This window comes from Triplophysa dalaica, chromosome 3 (assembly GCF_015846415.1).
Source record: "Triplophysa dalaica isolate WHDGS20190420 chromosome 3, ASM1584641v1, whole genome shotgun sequence".
Taxonomy (NCBI): Eukaryota; Metazoa; Chordata; class Actinopteri; order Cypriniformes; family Nemacheilidae; genus Triplophysa; species Triplophysa dalaica.
In genome coordinates this window covers 3,163,996-3,191,265 of record NC_079544.1, presented here as the reverse complement: position 1 = coordinate 3,191,265, position 27,270 = coordinate 3,163,996, and the positions used below count along the sequence as shown (strand labels likewise).

The window sequence follows — 27,270 nt, the reverse complement described above, 5'->3', positions numbered from 1 at the left end:
CACAGTTTGCAAATGCCAAATATTTTAGCAAGCTGGATGCATCATCAGGATTTTAGCAGTTTAAATTGGATGCTGCCAGCTCAAAACTTTGCACGTTTAATACAACAAATGGGAGATATTGTTTAAGGCTTCCTTTTGGAATTGCTTCAGCTCCTGAGGTGTATCATAAAACAGTGCATATGATATATGAACACATGGAAGGTGTTGATACATCGATGGATGACATATTTGTTTGGGGAGCGTTGCAAGAAGAGAATGATGCAATGTTAAGAAAGGTCTGGAAGCAACCAGGCGTGCACATTTGAAGTTGAGTAGAGAAAAGTGCCAATGGGGAGTGACTGAATAAACGTTCCTGGGTGACATCATCAGTAAAGCAGGAGTGCAACCATATCCCATGGAGATATCTGCTATTGAGCATATGCCGAGACCAAAATGTGTAAAACACGTACAGAGATTCATACAGAGTAAATTCATACCTAATCTGTCTGAGAAGATATGTCCATTGAGATGGTTAACTGTGAAAAAGAATGAATGGAATTGGAAACATGGACAGGAGTCTGCTTGGCAACATTTGAAAGTGATATTAACCAAAGAGCAATTGTTGAAGTTTTATGATCCTAAACGTCCCATTAAAATTTCAGCTGATGCTTCACAAACAGGATTGGGAGCAGTCCTACTCCAGGATTCTGATGGAACCTGGCAACCAGTTGCATTTGCTTCACGCTCCATGATTGATGTAGCGTGCAGCTGTGCTCAGATTGAAAAAGAGTTTCTAAGCATGACTTTTGCATGTGAGAGATTTCATCAGTTTGTGGCAGGACAGTCTGTGGTTGGTGTAACTGACCATAAACAATTGATTGCATTGTTCAAAAAATATCTCAATGATTGTCCATTGAGAATCCAAAGAATGATCAGATTGCAACGTTATGCACTAACTGCACTAATTGTCTGTTTGTGCCAGTATTCTATACAAATGAAAGAAAATATTGTTTCCGAAAAATCTGAGACATGAGTCGTTGAAGAAATTCCAAAGTGTAAAAAAAATCTTCCTTTTGTGCAATTGCGATATATCAGATGGTGATGATGTGTAAGGACAGAATAAGGATGAGTTGTGAATGGGAACACAAAGCAGAACTCGATTGTTAGATGAGCAACTTTTGCATAACAATAATAAGTTTAATCAGGGCTGCTGTGATTACGTAAACTTAAGACAAATTCAGTTTCATAAAGTTTTGTAGCGCTGCAAATCTGCAACGAAAAAGTAAATTGAGCTTCACGTTTCAAAACATCACCACAAGAGGGCAAACTAGACCTAAATTATGAGAGAGATATTTTCCCAGATATCATACAACCAATTTGGTAACACAAAGATCATTCATGTGAGTAAACAATTCTTCTTGCTCTCATTGATATGATGTAAACATGCTGTAAAATCGTCCTATTATGACTTTAATAATGACTTATCTTTAGGCTTAAATAATAATGACCTTTATGCTTTAATGCTTTTTAAACATTTTTCATTCATATGTGTCTCATCCGTAACAGTCAGTGTTTCTGTATTAGAATCTTTGAAATGAACCCTTATGTGTTCTCACACTATGTGAGATCAAGGTTTACATTTTAGGAAAGTATTAATGAAATAAATGTGTGCATATATTTTTAATAAACTAAAAGCAGGACAGTGGACACAAAGCAGTGGGCTTTAAGTTTCTAATTTTCTAATTCCTCTCATAGTTTACATTTTAGGCGCTCTAATATGAACAGATTAAAATGAAGAAGAGAAGAATACATTACAGATATCACAAAATGATTTCAACTTTCAGTAAAGAAATTCTTAAGCATCACAGCATGTTGTTCATTTATCTTTTTCACCAGTGCACAAAACAATTTAAATGTCATTCTTCTCTCACGGTTGTTATGCATTAACGGTAGTATAGCCTTTTCTGTTGACTGGAGGTCTCTGCCCAACAAGCTCATTCAAGACCCCCATCAGCTTCGTCATGTTCAGATCATGGTCAACATTAGACTTCACCCTGAATCATGCAATCATCCAGACACATTCAATTCACACCAGTACCTGTCACTTATCTTATTACTTGTTTATTGTAAATAAATTGTGTTAATTATTTATATTTTACATTGTTTAAGTCATTTAACATGTCGTCTAACAATTATAGCAGTTGTATTCAAGTTACTCTTGTTTTCTTGTTAAGGGCACATGTTCAGATTTTCAACAGGGCCACAGACCGCTTGTGGTTAATGATGGTGTTGCATGAGTTATTTTGAACAGAAATGATCCATTTCAAACTATGGGCCCAAAACACAAATGTTAGTTGTGCATCATGGTGTCCAGTTGAGTCCCACCTAGTGTCAGGTGCAATCCTATCCTATAACCATTTTCAGCCCATTTCATACAGGAGGGGAATGTACAGTAAAGACCAGTTGATCAGTTATAATGAATGAAGACAAGGAGTCAGAGATGAAGATGATCAAACAACATTTACTGAAGAAACACAAGCAGAGGTCAGCTTCAGCACTCATGAGGAGTTCCACAGGCCGACCTGCTGTTACATCTGTACAGTAGTATTAATGATAACAGAAACAATTCATCTGTCATTACATAAGTACACATGTGTTTCTCTCTGATCGGCAGAATGTTCTCAAAACTTTATGACAAAACACATTTCTTTAGGAAGTCTAACCCGTAAATGAGCTATATTTAATATTCTGATGGCACTTTGAATCAAGGAAAGAGCCTCTGCACGTTTTTACATGTCAGTACACCTGTCTATCTCTTTTTCATACAGTCATGACAACATAGAAAGAATATACATCCTTGGAAAACAAACTAGGAACTATTCTGGTAACACTCAATAATTCTTGTAACATAATCACAAAAGGTACTGATCAGATCTTAATCATATTTAAATCGTTATTGTTATTGAAAGATAAATGTTGATTAATAATTTGTTCAGATCCACACATGTTTAAGGTGGAGACCTGTAACCCACCCATTCAATAAGCATATAGGGGCACAACATACATTATTCTGCATAAATGTTGGCTTGGGATCAACCACAAGAGGGCGCTACATCCCATACCTCTGTTATTTATTCTGGACTCCATTTCCCATAACCCTTTGCTGTACTCATGACTGTTGATTAATGTCATCTGTGCCTCCTTAGACCTGCTTTATGTTTATTTAAACTGGTCTTATGTCATTGCTCATGTAGTTTTGTTAATGTCACGCTGCCTCTCTGCCTTGTTTTCTTTGTTTATTTCCTGTGTTTTTCAGTTTTTTCTTTGTGGATTGATTATTAGGAATTTTACATCCGCCTGTATTTTTGGATTATAGTTTTTGTATAGACCCTATTAAACTGCAGGTGGATCCTCGATCTGTGTCTCATTTTGCTGTTCAAGTAATTTCCGAACAGCTCTTGCTGCCTCGAATACTTGATCAGTGCCAGGTCCTTGAAATTGTTTTCTATGCTCTTTTCTAAGATCTTTTACCAGATTCATTAACAAACGAGTATGCTCACCATTTACCATACGGTCGTCTTTATATTTATTTTTTATAATCATTTTTTTATATTTTTTTACCTCCTTTTCCTGGTGTCTAGTTAGTGCAAATTCTTTGTGTATATTAGCACCAGTTGCCCAGGTCCATGGATCAGTGTGAAACTGTTTCTTCGATGAAGTAAGGTTAGGAGTAACAATTGGATTTTTGTCTGCAAACACCGCTTTGAAGCCTTCACGTGTTTTAACTTGAGTTATCAAATTTGGAGATTCCATGTCATTATTCGAATCTCTTGGATAATCAAACTTCTCAGGAAGAGTGTCTTCTTCATCAGGTAGAAGCACACAGAAATTGGCCTCTGGGTAGTAAGTGCCCAGAGGAAAGTGTTCAGCTGTTTTTATCCGCACCTGTCGATCACGTTCACTGTTTTCTCTGTTCTCACTGCCCTCAGGGAACACATAACCAGTTGACATCACTGTTGGGTACTTGTGCTCGTGGATTACATCTATGTAAGAGCTCAACACATGATTAAAATCGACTGCGTCTGCGTCAAAAAAGCAGAAATAGATTTTGCATTCCGGGCTTTCTGTCCTAAATTGTTTAACTAAATTCCTGGTGTGTTCGTGACTTTTAACTTTTTCTCTGATTATTCGATATGGGATTGTTTTCACTTTCGATCCATTTTTGATCCCCTTTCTGACCTTCAACTTTTGCCATGTAAATTTGAATTTTTCAAAAACAATTTTAGAATGAATTGGCTTTTCAAATTCCGTATCTATGGCACCTTCCGTATCTGCGTCACTCTCCGTATCTGTGTCACTTTCCGTATCTGTGTCACCTTCTGCATCTGTGTCACTTTCTGTATCTGTGTCACCTTTTGAATCACCTGTGGCACCTTCCGTGGCACCTGTGGCACCTCTATCTGACTCCTTTCCATTAAGACCAAAAACGACAGCAATATCATTATAACGAAATTCATCTTATGGCTTGAAAGCTGTTCTCCTTAGAAGATCAAGAAATGTCTGGCAATGTGATTCCTTGCTTTCACTCATCTCAGGTGTAACGCCCACTGGGACATTGATCAAAAACTTGACTCTGATTTGATCCCTGTCTGATGATGGTGTTGACTCCTAGACAGACAGATAAACAGTTTATAAAACCTTTCTTCAACTCCACTTTCAGAAAAGAAAGTACAAGAGATGTCGCTGGAACACTATCTTTTCAAAAGTACGCCTTCGTACCTAAAGGGAGTTAACACTTTGTTTTAAGGAGTCCTAATTACAAGTTATATTATAGTATTTACTACACATTTTACAAAATTTCATGTAACTAACAATAAACCACACCCTAATCCTAACCCCAACCCAATGGTAAGTATGTGAATTATTATTACTCAATACTTAAAGTAAAGTGAAACCATTTGTACTTTCTTTCCTGAGTTGCATTCATCAATTCAACAGCTGTTTAATAAAAAAAAGATATTATAAACAGAAATGTCAGGCTTCTGAAAAGGCGTTGTCGACTTTGGACTACAGAAAACACAGTGGACCAAAGTTCTCTTTTCAGATGAAAGTAAATTTTTCATTTAAATTGGAAATCAAGGTCCCAACGTCAAGAAGAAGATTGGAGAGGCACAGAATCCATGTTGTGTTTTACACAGTGAGTGATGATTCGGGCTGCCATGTCATCTGCTGGTGTTGGTCCACTGTGTTTTCTAAAGTCGACCGTCAAGGCGGCCATCTACCGGGAAATTAAGAGCACTTCACGCCTCCTTCTGCTGACAAGCTTTATGGAGACGCTGATTTCATTTTCCAGCAGGAGTTAGCACCTGCCCACACTGCCAAAGGTACCAAAAGCTGGTTCAATGGCCATGGTTGTATTGTGCTTGAATGGCCAGCAAACCCACCTGACCTGAACTCCCCAGAGAATCTATGAGGAGAGACACCAGACCCAACAATGCAGATGATCTGAAGGCCGCTATCAAAGCAACCTGGGCTTCCATTACACCTGAGCAGTGCCACAGGCTGATGCCTCCATGCCAAACCGCATTGATGCAATAATTCATGCAAAAGGAGGCCCAACCAAATATTGAGTGCATAGAGATGAACATACTTTTCAGAAGCCTGACATTTCGGTTTAAATTTTTCTTTTTTATTGATCTTATGTAATATTATAATTTTCTGAGACACTGCATTTTTGGTTTTCATTATCTGTAAGAAGCCTGTACGAAATATTTCACTCTATGTGTAATGAATCTATATGATATGATATATGATACATTGGTTTTACTTTCTGAAATGAGTGACAAAAAATATTGACTTTTTTCACGAATTTCTAATTAGTTGAGATGCACCTGTACATGGTGATATGGAATTAAAGAGATAGTTCACCCGACATTAAACTTCTATCATAATCTATTCACCCTTACGTTCTTCCAAACATATATGAATTTCTTTCTGTTGAACACAAACAAAGATATTTTGAAGAATGTTGGTAGACAGACAGTTGACAGTAGCCACTGACTTCCACGATACATGCAAAAATGAAGCATTTAGTATTTGAAATACATGTCCATCCCTGCTCATGTCCGGTGTAGACTAGGTGTAACATTGAGTTCAAACTCAAAACTCTTGTGCTGCTTCTCAGATGGAATACAGTCAAGGTTAGGGACAGGTTTTGTGGTACTGTATGAACAGGAAGTATTACGAATATAAAATAAAATAAGACTGAGTAAATCATGACAGAATTTTAACAGTAAACTGTTCCATGTAATTTACTAGACAAATACTACAGGCCTAAATAAAGGAAGAACGTATCCCATACATTGTAAATTGTTCCACCATTACCTTAATAGTGAGTTTATCAACACCAGCAGCAAGCCGGTCAGTGTTGGGAGGTCCTGACTCCTCTTCTCTCTCATTGTCAGATTGTTTCTTCATATCTGATGTATCTGTTTTCTTCTCTTTGTGTGAAGGATTGTCAGATTTCGACATTTTGGTCTGAGAAAACAGCAACATAACTGGAAAGATCAGTGCATGCAAAGTGAAAAGGATTTCCTATTTTCCAGATGACAATTTACACTGAAGTATGTTTTATAGTATTTACAAGGGCTTCTGCTTATGTCATTAAATTGCCAATTACTAACTAAATACAAAATAAAGTGTGGTATATTACACACAATTGGACCATTTATTATTGACAATACGAGATGGGATCATGTAAACAGCTAAGCTTATGAGTTCTCCCAAAGCTAACTGGTTTCTGCAAAAAAATCTTACAAAAAATCACCAAAGATTTAAAATAGTTTACTTGAATATTGCTGGAAGGGAAACTGTATCATAACCTTTGTTCACACCTTTATTAACTACATCTCTTAGTTTAATGCTCTTTTCTTTCCATCTTCCCCCCTCTTTAAAACAAACATGAAATAACATTCCATACAAAATGATCCAAAGTGTTTTACTTACTTTAGTCTAGTTGTGTACCTCGTGATCTGGATGAAGCTGGCAGGTATTTTATAAAGAATGACAGAGATGCTCCTCCTCTAACATGTGATTAAATTCTTCATTCAGAGTGTCGACAGACAACATAGTATCTACATTGTGTAAAAATTTTATGAATCTTTAAATGCCCATCGATTGATGGTTTATTCAACGGAGACCTAAATAATGAAATTTGTGTATTGAAATGAAAAATGAGACAAAAAACTAGTAAGAATCCAATTATCCAATAATTGAGCTTCTTCTAAATCTTTGGTTTCAGTATAGTTTTCCTTTAGTTTTATTGAAGTCAAACATCTTTCTCCGTTTTTAATTCTTTGCCTGTCAAATCTTCTTAAAAGGTTCTAGGTGTGACCAGAACATTCAATAAAGTATGAAACACTTCAGGTTTGTACAGTTTGTCTTGATTTAGAACATGAAAACAATGAGACTGAAACGAAACGAAACTTTGTGGGATGATTATTCTAAAGAATCACATTTCTGATTAATTAAACTGCTGTTGAGTGACGTGTCACATTTTCTGAAACTGTCAGTCATTTCACCTATATCATCATCTAATGACAAATAAAGAGATAAATAAATAAATAAAACATATTAAAAGAAATTCACAGTATTAGTAGTACAACTGGCCTAAACATAGCGCAGGGTTTCTTGGAAAATGAAGGAAGCTTTGGCATGCCGTTCAGGAAATTTAAGTATTTATAATATGATTGGTTGAATATATGAAATAAATCTTGAATTTGCGTGAAAGATAGTATGAATATATACGATTGGTTGAATATATTGTATGAAAGTATGAATATACAGTATGGAATGAAAATCAGAATCAGAAGATTTCTTTGCCAAGTCTGCTTGCACACACAAGGAATTTTTGTAGGTGTTGCAAGCTTCTAAATACATTTAACAGAATGACAATACAAATATAATTAGATTTACAGTCTAAAAGATTCTAAAATATGCATGTATATAATTAAAAACTATTGTACAGACTGGAGGCCGTCGTATTGTTTTTGAGTACAATCGCACGACTGAATGCATAATACACATGCATCTGACATCAGAGATGATAACGGCTGCGTTTGAGAAAACTAGCACTTTGAGACCCATTTTTAAAAGTTTGCGTTTACAGGTCCCCAAACCGCTGTTGCCTTGTAAACGAACAGACTAAATAGATAAAAGTTTTTCATTCTTAAACGGCGTCATGTATACGGCCTCTTACCCTACTTAAGAGTTTTCATAAGATCTAATCTCTTCCTTATAAATGAGAGCGAATGGTGACCTGTCAATTTTCAAGACAAGCCTGTTCCTCACACAAACTATTACATGTGACTTGAAATTAAAGGGTTAGTTCACACAAAATGAAACTTATGTCATAATTCATTCAACCTTATGTTCTTAAAAAGATGTACGAGTTTCTTTCTGTTGAACACAATCAAAGATATTTTGAAGAATGTTAATAACCGGACGCTCGACCTGATTTTGCCAAGTGGTTGATGTCTTCAGGACAACATATTTTGTTGACCTAAGAACAACATTTTTAAAAAAAAACCTACACCCAACACCAAACCCCAACCATAACTTAACCCTAAAATCAGAGGGAAATGTTAAGTTAAAACAATGGTCTAGAAGCATCTAATCCTGGTTGGAAGATTAAACTTAAAATAAACTGTAAATTTATTTCTGCAATCTGATTGATTGATTTTTTTTTAATATTGTCTCAGGGTCAACATGATGTTGTCATAAGGATATCCACCACTTGGCAAAAACAGGAGAGCTGTTACGCGACAGTCGACAGTTGCCACTGACATCCACACTACATGCAAAAACTATCCCTTTAAGCAATCCTGTTTTAATGTATGGAAAAGCATTTCACAAGAAAATTGATCTTTATGTTATCATTACTGTCACGTATGTCATATTCTATGTTTGTGGACTTTTAGTTTGCATTGATTTACGGTTCCTGCTGTAGTCTCATTGTTCAGTGGTTCTCTGTGATTGTTTGCCAAGGTGGTTCTTTTCTGCTTGTTGTCCTCAATAGTTCTCTATATAGAGGGCATGCATTGGCATAACCTTCCCATGTGAACACGCCCCCCTTGAGCACCAGGACACGTTCTTCTGAATGGTAAATCGCGCAGCAAATGGAGAAAAAAGCGTGACTAAAACACTCAATTATTTGGTGCAATAAAGAGCTGGACTTGACGGCGATCATTACGGCTTCCCTACGACTTACAAAGGAATCATGTGTTCCTGGACAATGAAATGTTGCACTGAATTGCATTTCCTGATATTTTAAACAGTCATTTTGCGGAGTGTTTTGCCATCCAGGAGGGCTTGGTAAAATAACGTCTGATCATGTCCTCTATAGCCCTTGTATTACACTTGTCATTTCTTTGCCATTGTTTAGTCATAGATTTACTCTTTGTGTTTGTTGTTCTAGAGGGCTGTTCCATAAAACAAGATTACGAAATAAGCCAGGCTTTTGTTGGTAAGTCAGACTTACTGTCCATCGATTCGGTTTCATAAAGCAAACTTAAAATGGTTCAAACTCGGTTATTATTACTGGGAAACTAGCCTGGTCCGGGGCATGCTAACAGTGAGGCTAAGCCATGTTGCTAGAGCTTGGTTAATGCTAATCTCTGGTACTTCTTTGTAGTTATTAACTGCTGCCAGTCCAGAAATGAAAGAATATTAGCTTGCATTTAACAAATTAATATATACAAGCAGATATTTAAAAAACTAGTTTACATGTGATTTGTTAGCTTTAGGTTTTTTATTAATTACCGAAAATTGTATAAATATAGGGCACTCAACCCGCGTGTCAGACTTTAATAATCATGGCATGTCCTTTTATTGATGAGGTGGTGAATGAGGGAGTTATTTCAGGACATTTCAGAGAGAACAAACTTTCAGGGATAGGTCAGACCCGTTGACTTTTCCTGACAGCTTCCTGTACGAACGGTACAGTTTCTCTAGAGATGGGATAGTGTATGTTTAAAGATTATTGAAAACCCTATATTTCAAACTGAACATGCCACAATAAAGCTATCACAGTCCCACAGACTGCGTGCATTGCAATTAGTTTTCTTGCCAGTGGAACAGTTTTGTGCTCCGTTGAAGATGCAGAGAATATCAGCAAAGCAGCGGTTTGCCGCTCTGTTCGAATTGTGTACCTGTCTTTAAAACTACTTAACTGTCGGAGCCCTTTTTGAGCCTACAGATGAAATCGCATGTTGGACTTGGAACTAAAATGGGGGTAACTCATGAATTCTTTGGAATACAGACTTGCGATTGGTCTTGTTTGAAAAAAGAAAAGTAGCTGATTATTGCTAAAAAAAAAATCACACACACACAACAAATTTTTAAAGGTATGTTGTTAGGTTTATTGTAAAAAAGTTTTTCTGTGATTAAAAAATATATTCGAAAAATACGGGTCGCAAAAGGATAACAAAAAATCGCTCTATTTATAGAAAAGAATCAATTACTCTCCCTACATAAATTTATTTAAAAAACACCCCAAAAAATCTGTATTCTAGAGTCTTAGACCTTTCCAATGATATATAGTGTGTCAGGATTCGATTAGAAATTACAAGCACAATATTGACGCAAACGTGGGTGTCCCGTATACAGAACGGGTGACAGTTAACAGGCTACAAGGACTACTAAATGTGTTCATTGGCTTCCCTGGCCAAAGAGCGATTGGTACCATTAAACAGGCTTTCTATGGAATCACTGGTAAGTTGAAATAAATGAATAGAAATTAAATATTTTATTGAAGCGTTAATGTTAACCATGACATTTTGAAGCCTAACACCTAACAAAAGTTAGACCTTATCTCACGGAGCATTCGGCACAACTCCTTGTTCAGGCCCTGGTAATCTAAAGGTTGGACTACTGCAATGCTCTCCTTGCTGGTCTTCCTGCAAAGGCTATCAAACTGCTCCAGCTGGTCCATAACGCAGCAGCACTCCTCGTCTACCAACAGCCCAAAAGGGCTCATGTGACTCCCCTTTTCATCTCTCTCCACTGGCTGCCCGTCGAAGCCTGTGTCAGATTCAAGCCAGTGATGCTTGCCTACAGGACTATCACTGGATCTGCACCGGCTTACTTTCAAACCCTCCTGCAACCCTACACCCCATCAAGATCCCTGCGTTCAGCAAACCAGCGGCGTCTTGTATTGCCTTCTCCTAAGGACAGTAAATCGCGTTCCCGCTCATTCCGCTTCACAACTCCTTCCTGGTGGAACATTCTTCCTAACTCTGTCCGGTCCACCACATCTCTCACAACATTCAAAAAACTACTTAAATCCCAACTCTTCTGTGAATATCTGACAGACAAATAAAAAAGAAATAAAAAAAAACCCACTAACCCTTTCTCTCAACAGGAAGTGGTCTAGCTTTTGTTGAAACTAGTAACTTTATATTGGCACCTAATGTATTATGGCTCCTGTATGACATATCGCTTGTTGCTCCCTCACTTTATGTACGTTGCTTTGGATAAAAGCGTCTGCTAAATGACTAAATGTAAATGTAAATGTGTTGCATTCCCAAATGTGATCGGTGCTCTGGACTGCACCCATGTACGTATCAAGTGTCGCTCTGGTCCGCATGAAGCAGACTACGTTGACAGGAAATCATTACACAGCATTAATGTACAGGTTTAGTCCCAACGAGAATATGATGCATGTTGGATATTCCACACTATCTTCCCTATGCAACAACTATTCATTTGAATACCATGCCGTTAATATCACTTTTTCCACTCAGCTCAGCAATGTAGTAGTTTACCGCCCCCCAGGTCCTCTTCACAACTTCATTTAAGAGTAAGATGTGCTGCTCTCATCATTCCCGGAGGATGGCGGCCATCTTGTAGTCTTTGGGGACTTCAACATCCAACTGGAGAAACCCTATTCTTCTGACTTCCACACCCTCATCGCCTCGTTCGACCTCACACGCCTCGTCACAGCCTGTACTCACAGATCGGGAAATCATCTGGATCTCATCTACATCCGTAACTGCACCACAGACAACATTTAAGTCACACCTCTTCACATCTCGGACCACTTCTTCATCACTTTCAACATGCTCCTTCCTACATGCACTACACCAACACCACCAACCATTTACTTTAGACTGAACCTTCGCTCTCTTTCCCCTAGCACACTCTCTGTTAAAGTGACATCCTCTCCTCCCTCCAACTTTGCAATTCTAGATGCTGACACTGCCACCGACACCTTATGCTCAACACTTACATCCTGTCTAGAAAACCTTTGTCCTCTGTCCTCCAGAACAGCTCGTCCCTATCCCCTCCTGCCCATGGCTGTCTGACATCATCCGTGAAAAACGGCGTGCACTCAGGGCTGCTGAAAGGAAATGGCGCAAGACCAAGAATACTGCTGACCTATGGGACATCCAGTCACTACTCTCCTCTTTCTCTGCTAGTGTTACCACAGCTAAAATGTCTTTCTATACCACCAAGGTGAGCAATGCACCTAACACTCGACAATTTTCAAGACATTTAACTCTCTTCTTTGCCCCCCTCCTCCCCCTCCCACTTCATCTTTGACAGCGGAAGACTTTGCTTTATTTTTCACTGAGAAAACATCATCCATCAGCAAACAATTCTCTGTACCGCAGACCTTGATACACACCTCCGTCACTTCAACCATCAAACTCTCCTCTTCACCCCACTGATGGACACTGAAGTAACCAGACTTCTCTCGAGCCACCCCACCACCTGTCCCCTTGACCCAATCCCCTCCGATCTCCTTCAGGCCATATCCAGCACACTCACACCTGCACTCACACACATCATCAACACATCTCTGCTAACTGGCACTTTTCCATCCACATTCACACAGGCCCAGGTCACGCCCATACTGAAGAAACCCACATTGGACCCCTCTACTCCCGACAGTTACAGACCTGTCTCTCTCCTCCCATTTATTGCAAAAACACTTGAAAGGGCAGCGTTCAACCAGGTGTGTCCTACCTATCCCAGGACAAACTACTGGATGACAAGCAGTCTGGCTTCAAAACAAACCACTCCACTGAAACTGCACTGCTATCGGTCAAAAAAGCACTGTGGCTAGCCAAGGCGGAATGTAAATCCTCTATCCTGTTTCTGCTAGACCTATCTGCAGCATTTGACACTGTCAATCACCAGATACTGCTAGCAACCCTATCATCGCTAGGAATCACAGGCTCTCCTCTACGCTGGTTCAAATCTTACCACTCCAACAGATCTTTCAGGGTGTCATGGAGGGCCTCGCTGTCCACTGCTCAACACTAGATCACTAGGGTCCCTCAGGGATTGGTGCTCGGACCGCTGCTTTTTTCCATCTAGACGACATCCTTGGGACCCATCATACAGGAACATGGCTTCTCGTATCACTGTTATGCTGACGACACCCAGATCTTTATCTTGTTTCACCCAGACGATGCCACTGTAGCTGCTCGCATTGCAGCTTGCCTTGAGGACATCTCAGCTTGGATGAAAGAGCATCACCTCCAGCTGAACCCTGCCTTGACAGAATTACTTGTGTTTCCGGCACACCCTACGGTGCAACACGATCTCAACATCCATCTTTGCAATACCACAATCATTGCTTCCAAAACAGCCTGGAACCTCAAAGTCAAATTTGATGAACAGCTGTCCTTCAGTGATCACATTGCAAAGACAACGCAGTCCTGCCGCTACGCCTCAACATTAGAAAGGTTAGACCTTGTCTCACTGAGCATGCGGCACAACTCCTTGTCCAGGGCCTGGTCATCTCAAGGTTGGAATACTGCAATGTTCTCCTTGCTGGTCTTCCTGAAAAGGCTATCAAACCGCTCCAGTTGGTTCAGAACACAGCAGCACGCCTCATCTTTCAACAGCCCAAAAGGGCTCATGTGACACCCCTTTTCAAATCTCTCTACACTGACTACCCGTCGAAGCCCCATATCAGATTCGAGTCAGTAATGCTTGCCTACAGGATTATCACTGGATCTGCACCGGCCTACTTTCACATCCTCTTCCACTCCTACACCCCATCAAGATCCCTGCGTTCAGCAAACCAGCCGCGTCTTGTATTGCTTTCTCATAATGGCAGTAAATCAGTTTCCCGCTCATTCTGCTTCACAACTCCTTGCTGGTGGATCATTCTTCCTACCTCTGTCCGGTAAACCCCATCTCTCACAACAATCAAAAAACTACTTAAAACCCAACTCCTCTGTGAATACCTGACAGACAAATGAAAAAAAAAAATATTAAAAACAAAAACTAACCCTTTCTCTCAACAGGAAGTGGTCTAGCTTTTGTTGAAACCAGTAACTTTGTATTGGCACCTTATGTATTATGGCTCCTGTATGACATATCGCTTCTTGCTCCTTAACTCTTTGTAAGTCGCTTTGGATAAAAAGTCCGCTAAATGACTAAATGTAAATGTACCTGTACGTGGAATCTTAAAGGCTCTTCTTGTTATTGGAAAAATACATCACAAATTTACCTAGTTTGTCATGAAAACAGGACATTTTTAACCTTATGGTTTGGTAGTGTGAGCATAAATGATTTAAGTATACAGTATGTGCGACAAAGATTGATAGTGAATGACTTTGATAGTGTGTGAGAGATGTGAGAGTGTGTGAAAGAGTTTGATAGTGTGAGTGAAAAACTTTGATGTGAGAGACATTATAGTAGTGTATGAGAGAGTTTGATAGTGTGTGAGACAGTAAGTTTGCAATATGTCTTGAACAACAACAGACACACTAATACACTAATCTTTATCTTGAAAAATGATTGCTTTTTTATATACACTTTCCAGTCAGCCAGAACTTTCTGAACTGCATCTGTAAGCATAAATTGAAAAAACAGAAATAAAAATCATTCTGATGTGTATTATATTCTTTACATTTTTTGTAGTATTCCACGTATATCTCGTTTTATAGAACCATTGTTAACAATATTTGATATTTTAAAGATTCTCACTTCATATTCAATCATGTTAAGTAACACTTTGTCTAAACAATAATTAAATAGAGCCGGTCTTATTAAAACTTCCCTGTCACTTTTTTAAATATCAGCCCAAAACACAGAGCCAGTAAAACACTCAATATGTTAAATATCTAAAAGAAAATGAATTTAGATTGTTCTTCACTAATTTAGCTACTGTATGAAGGAAAAGTACCCAATTAGCACAGACACAATATATTTAGATAGATATCCTGGTCGTTTTCATAGACTAAAACAAAACTTTTACATCTACCTAATATTCTGTAAATGAAATAAATATACTCTAACAACGTCGAGAGGCCTGTGCCTGCAAAATATATTGTATAACGTTAAATATCAGGATCGTTTTCAATAACATTTACCTGATAATTAAAAACAACACTTTTACTTCAACTTAATCTTGTACGAAATTAATAAAAATACTTACAAGTGGCCTATGTGTGTACCTAAAACAAGCATCGGTCTGACAGTGCATGTGTCCAAGTGCGCAAGCGCGGCTGAGAGTGCATCTCATCTACAGCCAGAGCCAGACAGACGCTATTGGGATATAGACAGCTGTTAAAATGACCGCTGTGAATTCCCTCGGTAGCCAGAAGGTCGACGCAAAAGCATGAGAATTCCAGATCAGGGGGCAGAAAGACTTGATGACATGTACGTTCCTATGATCGCACCATGATTTGTTGATCATAAAACATACACCACCATTCTCTTCTTATCCCCGAGAGGTCTTTTGCTCGGTCCGCTCGATGCGGAGAACCCCACGAGTTCGATGGCCGAATCTGGATTTCCCGCTGTTAGCCAGGTTTCAGTAAGGCAGATAATGCAGCAACCCCCCCCCCCGGTGAAAAGTGATCCGCGCACTTGGTTCTCAAATTGTTATCCAGAGACTGCTCGTGTTCCAGTAAAATACTATGTAGCGGGGGTCGGTTTACTCGGCGTCTTAGTCTGATGAGAACGCCGGCTCTCCTTCCACTTTCCCGTCTGCGTTCCGCGGCCGGGCTATCCAGACAGAGGGCTCCGCTTGCGTGTTTGTAAATAGCAGGTCAGCGTTGACGTGTTTAAAGTCCGGTTTTCGATGTGCCAGTTCAGAAGCAATGTTGAAAGTGTTTGTCTGTCGTAGACAATAAGGGAAACAGTATCCAATATAAGTGGCATAAGGAAGGTCGACAAAACAAACAAAAACGACAAAGTTGTGTCGGAGCTTGCGACTCAGCAGCCATACTTGGCGCCAACTTGGAACATAAAATACTACAAACATTGTTCAAGTCGTTTAACATGCCATCTAACAATTAAAAAAGTTGTGTTCAAGTTACTCGTGTTTCCTTATTAGGCTTAGGGGTACATGTTCAAATTTTCAAAAGGGCCTTAGACCCCATGTGGTTAATGAAGGTGTTGCATGGGTTAGATTGAACAGAATTGATTATTTTTTCATTTGCAAATGACATGGGGACGTTGTGGAACCCCACATAGTCCCACATAGAGCCCATATTTTAATCCATTTCAAACCCAGATGGGCCCCATACACAAATGTTAGTTGGGTTAAAGGCACTGAGGGTCTTGAGCATGTTGTTCAGTTGAGTTTCTATAGTGTCAGGTGCGATCCTATGTAAAATCCAAAAAGGCAATTAGCATGTGGCCCATTTTCAGCCCATTTCATACAGTAGGGGAATGTACAGTAAAGACCAGTTGACCAGTTATGATGAATGAAGACAAGGAGTCAGAGATGAAGATGATCAAACAACATTTACTGAAGAAACACAAGCAGAAGTCAGCTTCAGCACTCACGAGGAGTTCCACAGGCCGACCTGCTGTTACATCTGTACAGTAATATTAATGATAACAGAAACAACTCATCTGTCATTACATAAGTACACATGTGTTTCTCTCTGATCGGCAGAATGTTCTCAAAACGTCATGATAAAACACCTTCTCACTTTCAGAAGTTTAATCTACATTTAAAGATAAATATTCTGATGGCACTGTAAATAAAGGAAAGAGCCTGTGCACGTTTTTACATGTCAATACACCCGTCTAGGTCTATTTCATACAGTCATGACAACAATGAAAGAACTTATGTCCTAAGAATTTTTGGAAAACAAACTAGGTATTCTAGTAACACTCAATAATATTTATAACATTATCACAAAAGGTACTGATCAGATCTTAATCATATTTAATTCATTTTTATTATTGAAGGATAAATGTTGATTTATAATTGATTAAATTTTTTGTCAGATCCACACATGTTTGAAGCAAGATGGAGCCACGGGACCCACCCCTTCAATGAGCATATAGGGGCACCACAGACATTATACTGCACAAATGTTGGCTTGAAATCAACCACAAGAGGGCACAACATCCCATACCTTTGTTATTAAACATGGACTCCATTTCCCTTTGCTTGGTCAATGTCAATGATCAACCTTTGCCTACTTCGACCTACTTTCTGTCTCCTTATTTCTCTTATGTCATTGTTCATGTAGTTTTGTTAACGTAACACTGCCTCTCTGCCTTGTTTTCTTCGTTTTTTTTTCATGTTTTCCGTTATTTCTTTGTGGACTGATTATCTGCTTTGACTTTTGACTGTTTGGTGGATTATGGTTTTGGATTGACACTATTAAACTGCAGTTGGATCCTCAATCTGTGTCTCATTCATTAAGTGCTGAACAGCTTTAGCTGCCTGGAATACCAGATCAGCACCAGGTCTCTTAAAATATCTTCTATTCTCTTCTTCTGTGATCTTAGCATTTTTTAGTAGATTCATTAACAAAGGAATATGCGCACTATTTCTTCCACGGCCGTCTTTTGGTGTTTCGTCTTCTTTTGGCTTTTCGTCTTTTGGTGTTTCGTCTTCTTTTGGCTTTTCATCTTTTGGTGTTTCGTCTTCTTTTGGCTTTTCATCTTTTGGTGTTTCGTCTACTTTTGGTGTTTCTTCTTTTGTTTTTTCTTCATCTTTTGGTGTTTCGTTTTCTTTTGGTGTTTTGTCTTCTTTTGGTTTTTCTTCTTTTGGTGTTTTGTCTTCTTTTGGTGTTTTGTCTTCTTTTGGTTTTTCTTCTTTTGATGTTTCATTTTCTTTTGGTGTTTCGTTTTCTTTTGGTGTTTCGTCTTCTGTTGGTGTTTTGTCTTTTGGTTTTTCTTCTTTTGGTGTTTCGTCTTCTTTTGGTGTTTTGTCTTCTTTTGGTTTTTCTTCTTTTGGTGTTTTGTCTTCTTTTGGTGTTTCGTCTTCTTTTGGTTTTTCTTCTTTTGGTGTTTTGTCTTCTTTTGGTGTTTTGTCTTCTTTTGGTTTTTCTTCTTTTGTTGTTTTGTCTTCTTTTGGTTTTTCTTCTTTTGATGTTTCATTTTCTTTTGGTGTTTCGTTTTCTTTTGGTGTTTCGTCTTCTGTTGGTGTTTTGTCTTTTGGTTTTTCTTCTTTTGGTGTTTCGTCTTCTTTTGGTGTTTCGTCTTCTTTTGGTTTTTCTTCTTTTGGTGTTTCGTCTTCTTTTGGTGTTTCGTCTTCTTTTGGTTTTTCTTCTTTTGGTGTTTTGTCTTCTTTTGGTGTTTCGTCTTCTTTTGGTTTTTCTTCTTTTGTTGTTTTGTCTTCTTTTGGTTTTTCGTCTTTTGGTGTCTTGTCTTTTGGTGTCTGTTTTAGTTTTTCTTTTCTTTTTTTTTCTATTTTCTCATGAATATATTCGTCAGTAAGTTCAAGCTCTTTGTGTGCATAAGCACTAATTGCCCAGGTCCTTGGATTAGTGTGATACTGACCCTTTTTTGAATCCCTAGTAACAACTGGAGTTTTGTCTACAAACACAGCTTTGCAACGTTTTTTAACTTGAGTTATCAAGTTAGGAGATTCCATGTTGTTTGCAGAATCTCTTTTTTTACAATCAAACTTCTCAGGAAGAGTGTCTTCTCCAAGAGGTAGAAACACACAAAAGTTTGGCTCTGGGTAGTAAGTGCCCAGAGGAAAGTGCTCAGCTGTTTTTATCCGCACCTGTCGATCACGTTCACTGTTTTCTCTGTTCTCACTGCCCTCAGGGAACACATAACCAGTTGACATCACTGTTGGGTACTTGTGCTCGTGGATTACATCTATGTAAGAGCTCAACACATGATTAAAATCGACTGTGTCTGCGTCAAAAAAGCAGAAATAGATTATACATTCAAGGTTGTCTTTCCTAAATTGTTTAACAAAATCCCTGGTGTGTTTATGTTCTTTAATTCTTTCTCTGATTTTTCGATATGGGGGTGTTTTATTTTTGCTTGTTTCTTTTTTTTCTTCCCATGTAAAGAAGAACTTTTTAAAAGCAATTTCGGATGTAGATATCTTTTCTGATTCCCTTTTTATAGCAGCTTCATCTGACTCCTTTCCATTGATGCCGAAAACGACAGCAATATCATTATAACGAAATTCATCTTCTGGCTTGAAAGCTTTTCTCCTTAGAAGATCAAGAAATGTCTGGCAATGTGATTCCTTGCTTTCACTCATCTCAGGTGTAACACCCAATGGGACATTGATCAAAAATTTGACTTTGATTTTATCTCTGTCTGATGATGGTGTTGACTCCTAGACAGACAGATAAACAGTTTATAAAACCTTCCTTCAACTCAACTTTCAGAAAAGAATGTACAAAATCTGTCACTGGGAAAATACCTATTCAAATGGTACACCCTTAAGGGAGTTAACACTTTGTTATAAGGAGCCCTACTTACAAGTTATATTATAGTATGTACAATACATTTTACAAAATTTAACTAACAATAAACCACACCCTAATCCTAACTCAAACCCTATAGTAAGTATATTAATTATTATTACTCAGTACTTAAAGTAAAGTGAAACCATTTGTACTTTCTTTTCTGAGTTGCATTCATCAATTCAACAGCTGTTTTTATATATCTAAAATGTACTTATCATCATGATGACATGTATGACATTTTAGAGTAAGATGGGGAAGAAGTCACCCTTAAGAACAATGTCAATGTACTGATAACTGTAACACATTTACATATGAATTATGGATAATTATGGGGTTCATTATGCATCAACTAACACACTTTTATGCAAATCAACTGGAATGAAGTAACAGTTTAATTGTAGCACAAAAAATATGAAAGGTGGCAATCTTGCCTAACAATTGGGGCAAAATGACCCCCTTCATGTGTAAAGAAGTCCCCAGGGGTACCTGAACTTCAGAGAACAATTGATCAAAATCTCAAATTAATCCTGATTATTAAAAAAGTCATTAATTAATTAATGACAACGAAAAGAACACAACGTAATACGCATTCATTTTGAGCCTTTTTGTTTTCAGTCCCCTAAAATGGCCAAAATGGATTTAAGTTTTCCATTTATAGTTGAAAATGGTGTCATGTAAACGGCCTCTTACCCTACTTAACATTTATCATAAACTAAAGTTATAAGACTTTAGTTATCATTCCTTACAAATGAGAGTCAATGGTGACCTGTCAAACAAGATTTTCAAGACAAGCCTGTTCCTCACACAAAACTATTACAGGTGCCTGTCAATTAATAAGAATATCGTGAATAGGGTCAATATTTTTTGTCAATCATTTCAGAAAGTAATACCATTATATTATATAGATTCATTAAACATAGTGAAATATTTCAAGCTTTTATTTCATGACATTTTGATGATTATAGCTTACAGATAACGAAAAACCCAAAATTCAGTGTCTCCGAAAATGTGAATATTTCATAAGATCATTGATCTCCGTGTTGACTGTGGACTTCAGATCTAAGTGGACTGAAGTCCTCTTTTCAGATGAAAGTAAATTTTACATTTCATTTGGAAGTCAAGGTCCCAGAGTCTGGAGGAAGAGTGATTCTCTACGGGGTATTGTCAGGAAGGAGATGAGAGACACCAGACCCAACAATGCATATGACCAGGGGTCCGTTTCAGAAAGGAGGTTTAGTGAAAACTCTTGAGTTTATTAACCCTGAAATGAGGGAAGCTCTGGGTTTTCAGTTTCAGAATGTGAGGTATGTCAAACCCGGGAAAGTGGGATAACTCAAGCCTGTTTCTAAAGGAGAGGTAACCATAGTCATTTACTCTGTGAACCTAACCTGGTCGGGAGCAGGTTTTCTATGGCAAACCCAGAGCTTATTTCAATCTCCTCCCCCTTTTAAAGCGCCAGCGGTGTAACTCATTCATTCATAATACAGTCATTCATGGCACACAGTATGATCACACATCTCAGTGACTTATGTCATAATGTGCTTTTATAGATGATTCATTAAGAGGCTCAATTTATTGGGATGTACTTTGATTTCAGGAGAGAAATTTAGGACCCAAGTGGAATTTTGAAATTTCTCTGTGCATTTTTATTAAAACTGTACCATTTTTCTTTACCGTGAATTTGATATCAAAATATATCTCATCCATCCTCACATCAATAACATTAGCCACCGTACTCGAATTACATCAGAGTATAATTTTTTTTCATGGACGATAAGAAATGACTTCATAAAGCGTGTAAATAAAGTGCATAAAAGAATATAATAAAGTGATTAAAGAAATTAATGAATACAGACTTCAATGAAGCATAAATTAGGTAATTTTGACTTGCAGCCATTCCGACTCAAATCTGCTCCGAGCAGGGTACGAACCGGCGATCAATCTAACATTGCACGAGAGTCTGACGGCCTACATGTGTTCTATTACGCTACAATGTCTCATTCGCGTTACTAAAGCACTGATGGCGAGTGAAAACATACAATTTTTATTATTTCTGTTGTTTCATTCATTCAATGATGAATTTATTTGTTTATTGATACATGTATAATATTATATATTAACAACCAAATATTACGTGGATATAAATGTCAGGCTTCTGAAAATAATGTTCATTTCTGTTTAAAATATCCTTTTTTATTGCTCCTAAGTAATTTGCTAGTTTTTTGAGACACTGCATTTTGGCTTTCATTATCTGTAAGCAATAATCATCATCATTTTAAGAAATATGGCTTTACATTTTTCACGACATCCTAATTATTTGAGATGCACCTGTACATGGTGATATGAAATTAAAGGGTTAGTTCACCCGAATTGAATCTTCTGTCATACTTTATTCACCCTTACGTTCCAAATATTCCAAATATGTATGAGTTTCTTTCTGTAGAACACAAAGATATTTTTAAGATGAAAATAAATTATACGATATCTGTGCTTTCACACACATTTGACGCTCACCAAAAACGCACACATGCGCAGAAAACCCCTGAAGCTTAGTAACATTTACTTAAAATCAACTAACCTTGGAACTAAACATGCAGTAGAGAGATCAAGTTGCTATGGTTACTTGCATACCCTGATAATTAGTAATCTCCATTTTGGAACGGAAAGTTAAGGTTATTAGCTAACTAACCCTTAAACTTAACCGGGTATGTCACATAACCAGCTTTCTGGAACACCCCCCAGATCTGTCATTGTCAAGCACAGAGTCCAATGCGTATTAATTAATCCGTTGCAAAACATATAGCTAAACACTGCAGCCTGACACTGGTTTTGTCACCAATTGACTACCATAGAAGGCAAAAATACAATGGTAGTCAAAAGTGCCCCAGAACTGTTTGCTGTCGTACATTATTCGAAATGCGTTATTTTATTTTTTTCAACGGAACAAAACAAGTCATTTTTACTAATATGGGAATCAATGGGGGGCAACATCTGTTTGGTTATAAGCATTCTTCAAAATATCTTTCGTTGTGTTTATCATAACAAAGACATTTAAACAGATTTGGAAGAACTCGAACGCAAGTAAATTATGAGTTTTTGGGTGAACTATCACTTTAATATTTATTTCGTTGAAAGTTATTAAGTTGAAACCTGTGAGTAATTTAGTTAAGTGATTTTTCTTTTCTCTTGATTTTTTAGATGTTTGATTGTGGCATGCTGTAACTGTGTGCTTTTTTGGTTTATATTGTTTGTTATGGCCAAACAAATATCAATTTAATCAAAAATTGTTGGTTGTTGAAAATGTCATCATATTTTAGCATGATTAAACTGATCTAATCTGGATTCTGTGCTGATGTTGAAACATTATAGTGTAGTGTTGGTTGGATGTAGAAAAAAAACATCTAACACTTAAAGTTAAGAGTTAAAGAGCCTCAGAAAACACTGATCAACATGATGGTGACGTCCAAATAAATTACTTTTTACAAAACGAATATTGGGTGTTAACCCGCCCATGGCCTCTGTGCATGTTAAGAGTTAAGTATTTAGTATTTGAAATACATGCCCATCCCTGCTCATGTCCAGTGTTGATAAGGTGTTACAGAGTCATAAACAAAAAAGTTCAAACTCAAAACTCTTGTGCTGCTTCTCAGATGGAATACAGTCAAGGTTAGGGACAGGTTTTGTGGTACTGTATGAACAGGAAGTATTATGAATTTAAAATAAAATAAGAGTAAATCATGACAGAATTTTAACGGTAAACTGTTCCATGTAATTTACAAATACTTTAGGCCTAAATAAAGGAAAAGTGTATACCATACATTGTATACTTTTCTACCATTACCTCAACACTGGGTTCAGGAGGAAGGTTGTCATTGCTGGAAGGTCCTGCCTCATTTTTTTCCTCCTTCTCAGATTGTTTCTTCGGGGCAGAGGGATCTGTTATCTCAATTTTCTTTGAATGATTACTAGAAGTTTCGCCCTGAGAAAACAGTAACATAAGTGCATGAATAAGTGCATGTAACGTGAAAAGAGACGGCTTCTTTTATCCAGATGACAGTTTACACTAAAGTATGTTTTAAAGTATTTACAGTGGCTTTTGCGTGTGTCATCAAATTATCGAATTATCACTTAATAATAAGCAAAGTCATTTAACATTCCCTATGCAAAGTATGAATTGCTCAGCTTATGAGTTCACCAAAAGCACTGCAACACCTTATCAGCCATTTCTACAGTAATATATTGGCAGCTAGTTACTGCAGATCTTTTACAGTAAACTGTCTGAAGATACATCATTAAAATGATCTAATAATTCACTTAGGTCACACAGCTTAAGATGAACATCAAGTGTAAATAACAGATAAACACATTAAATCTGTAAAGATCTCACCAGAGGAGAATTAAACATAAACATCATTAACATGTACACTTATTACAGACACCACTTTCACTCTTTTTTCTCTCATCTGTCTAAACTCTTATTTTCTGTATAAGCTCTTGTTTCCGTTGAGTCTTACTTCATTATTATGATGACCAGTGTTTACTTTAGATGGACTCTTGACTTTCTTTTGCGTTGTGACCTTTTTTCCTTTTTCACTAATGGCATTAATGTTTTATAACGCACACACATGCAGTGATATTGAAAGGGGTCTCTAGATGGTCAGATTTGAGTAAAGTGTCCTCTTCTTAAACAAATATATTTAGAGAACTCAGGTCAACACCACAACTAAACAAAACACTGATCACCTAATGGTATGTTTTTTACATTGAAATCGAAATAGGAGCTTTTATAGATGTATGAAATACAGTAACTAGCTGGCACCCAGTGTTGCCAATATATTTTTGTAAAAATAGCTTGTCAGCTCTAATAGTGTTGTAATACATTTTAGGGTAAGATGGGGAAGATGCCACCCTTAAGAACAATGTCCCTATGCTGATGTAACACATTTACAAAGAATCTATTTTTTTAAGTTTGCAAACCTAAATATTCTCAGTGAGCATATAGCTGGTTATTTGAGTAACTGTATATTATAAATAAACATTGATTTAAATCGATATATATATTTAATGTTTGGTTAATCTTAAATTTAGAAGTGACAACTTTAATTACTCTGGAACATTATTTTAAACAGCTGAAAAAGTGAAAGTGAAGTGAGGCCAAGTATGGTATTCCATACTTGGAATTAGTGCTCTGCATTTAACCCATACAAGATTACATCATATGTTGGTAAAAAAAACGCCACAAGAGGGCATATGTTGGAAATGAAAATATGGTTGAATCAATTTTTTTTCTATAAATTCCCTAAGCTCTAAACTTTAGCATGGTTGTAAAAACTTAAATCTCTGATAGAGGATTGAATGAGCTCATAAACAATAGTAAGTTAAACTTTTTTGCACATTTTGAGTACGAGGTACTTTCCATCATAAATTACTTATACTGTTTGAGTTTACAGTGTAAATATTTTGCATCAGGATGATTATCAGGATTATTATGCATCACTCAACACACTTTCATGGGAATCAAATGTAATCAAGTAATGGTTTAGTTGTAATGGCACAAAAATATGAAAGGGGGCCATCCCACATTTGGGGACAAATGACCCCATACCAGGGCAAGAAGAACCCAGGGGTATTTGAGTTCAGAACATTTGATCTTAATCTCAAATTAATCCTAATAATGACATTTTGGGGGAAAATTATAGTAACTGTACTGGTAAAGTATGCATTTTGTCAATGTAATTTGAATAGCGTTGTCATGTGATCTGCATTCCATGTTACAAGACCACCACTGGTTTGGCACCCCCTTATCCTATTCACTTATGCAGACTTATGTACCCGCCATATCCCTACGCTCTACAAACGAACAATGTCTTGAGGTGCCATCCCAAAAAGGTAAAAAATTGCTGTCACAAACCTACTCTGGATCGGTTCCACCTATGTGGAATGATCTGCCTGCTGCTACAAGATCAGCAAATTCTGTCGCCATCTTTAAAAATCGGGTGAAAACACACCTCTTCCGGCTTTGTGAGAGATGTTTTTATTGCTCTTATGCTTTTTGTTGTCCTAATGTTTGACCCAATTGCTTCCATTGTTTAACCAACTTGTAAGTCGCTTTGGATAAAAGCATCTGCTAAATGACTAAATGTAAATGTCAACAGTTTTAAAACGTGCAGTTTGAATAGAGACGATAACGGCAGCATTTTGGAAAATTTGCACTTTGGGACCCTTTTTCAAAAGTTTGTATTTTTGCGTAACCTCACACCCTACACAAGAAAACAATCAATTTTAAGCTTGACAGACATCCAGTTTTAACTTATGTAAAAGCATTTCACAGAAAAGAGTCCTACTTTATGTATACCTGCATAACATACATAGGAAATATTATGGATTTGAAATAAAAATTTATATTGGGGATAATTGTACCATGTAATTTACTAGAGAAATACTACAGGCCTAAATAAAGGAAAACGTATCCCATACATTGTAAATTGTTCTACCATTACCTTAATAGTGAGTTTTTTGACACCAGCAGCAATCACTGCCTCCTCTTCTCTCTCTTTCTCAGATTGTTTCTTCATAGCTGATGGATCTGTTTTCTTCTCTTTGTGTGGATGATTGTCAGATTTCGACATTTTGGTCTAAGAAAACAGTAACATAACTGGAAAGATCAGTGCATGCAAAGTGAAAAGGATTGTATCTTTTCCAGATGACAATATACACTGAAGTATGTTTTTAAGTATTTACAAAGTATAAGCAATTACTAACTTAATACTAAACAAAGTCTGCTATATTACACACAATTGGACCATTTATTATTGACAATGCAAGATTGGATCATGTAAATATCTAAGCTTATGAGTTCTCCCAAAGCTAACTGGTTTCTGCAAAAAATCTAACAAAAAATTACCTAAGATGTAAAATTTTTACTTGAATATTGCTGGAAAGGCAAATCTATCATAACCTTTTGTTCACACCTTTATTAATTACATCTGTTAGAATACTGCTCTGTTCTTTCCATCTTTTCACCCTCTTTTAAACAAACATGACATAACATTTCATACAAAAAGGGAAAAAAAAGTGCTTTACTTACTTTATCCTTGTTGTGTGTTTTGGTGATATGGATGAAGCTGTTTAGTATTTTATACAGTAGAACAGAGATGCTCCTCCTCTAACATGTGATTCAACTTTAAGAAAGTTCATTCAGATTGTCAACACCAGACAACATAGTTTCTACATTCTGTAAGATGATATGAATCTATTAATGCCCCTAAACTGATGATTTATTGAACAGAGACCTTAAGTGTGAAATTTGTGTATTGAAATGAAAAATGAGACAAAAAAACAGTAAGATTCCTATAATCCATATTAATGTATTTTCGTAGAAAATTAACAAAATCTTTTTACATTTCTATATATTTTGAGGTTTTCTAAATCTTTGATTTCAGTGCTACTGTTCCTATAGTTTTATTGAAGTCAAGCATCTCTCTCCGTTTTTTTAATTCTTTAACTGTCAAATCTTCTTAAAAGGTTCTTGGCGTGACCAGAACATTCAATAAAGTATGAAACTCTTCTGGTTTATCTTGCTTTTGAA

General features: G+C 37.1%; 1 protein-coding gene and 1 long non-coding RNA gene across 2 annotated transcripts; both read right to left on the bottom strand.

Annotated features, from left to right (window-relative positions):
- Positions 1–2,480: 2,480 nt before the first annotated feature.
- On the bottom strand, positions 2,481–6,971 carry LOC130418059 (uncharacterized). Its single transcript, XR_008906267.1, has 2 exons — positions 6,364–6,971; positions 2,481–4,647 (listed from the first exon to the last, which is right to left on the bottom strand). It is a non-coding gene; the product is annotated as an uncharacterized LOC130418059 (long non-coding RNA).
- A 9,759-nt stretch (positions 6,972–16,730) lies between these two features.
- LOC130417990 (titin-like) lies at positions 16,731–26,783 on the bottom strand. Its single transcript, XM_056743890.1, has 4 exons — positions 26,770–26,783; positions 26,183–26,317; positions 23,524–23,661; positions 16,731–19,549 (listed from the first exon to the last, which is right to left on the bottom strand). The coding sequence occupies exons 2-4, from the start codon at positions 26,309–26,311 to the stop codon at positions 17,624–17,626; spliced, it is 2,193 nt and encodes a 730-aa protein (XP_056599868.1). The 5' UTR covers positions 26,312–26,317; positions 26,770–26,783; the 3' UTR covers positions 16,731–17,623.
- Positions 26,784–27,270: the final 487 nt, after the last annotated feature.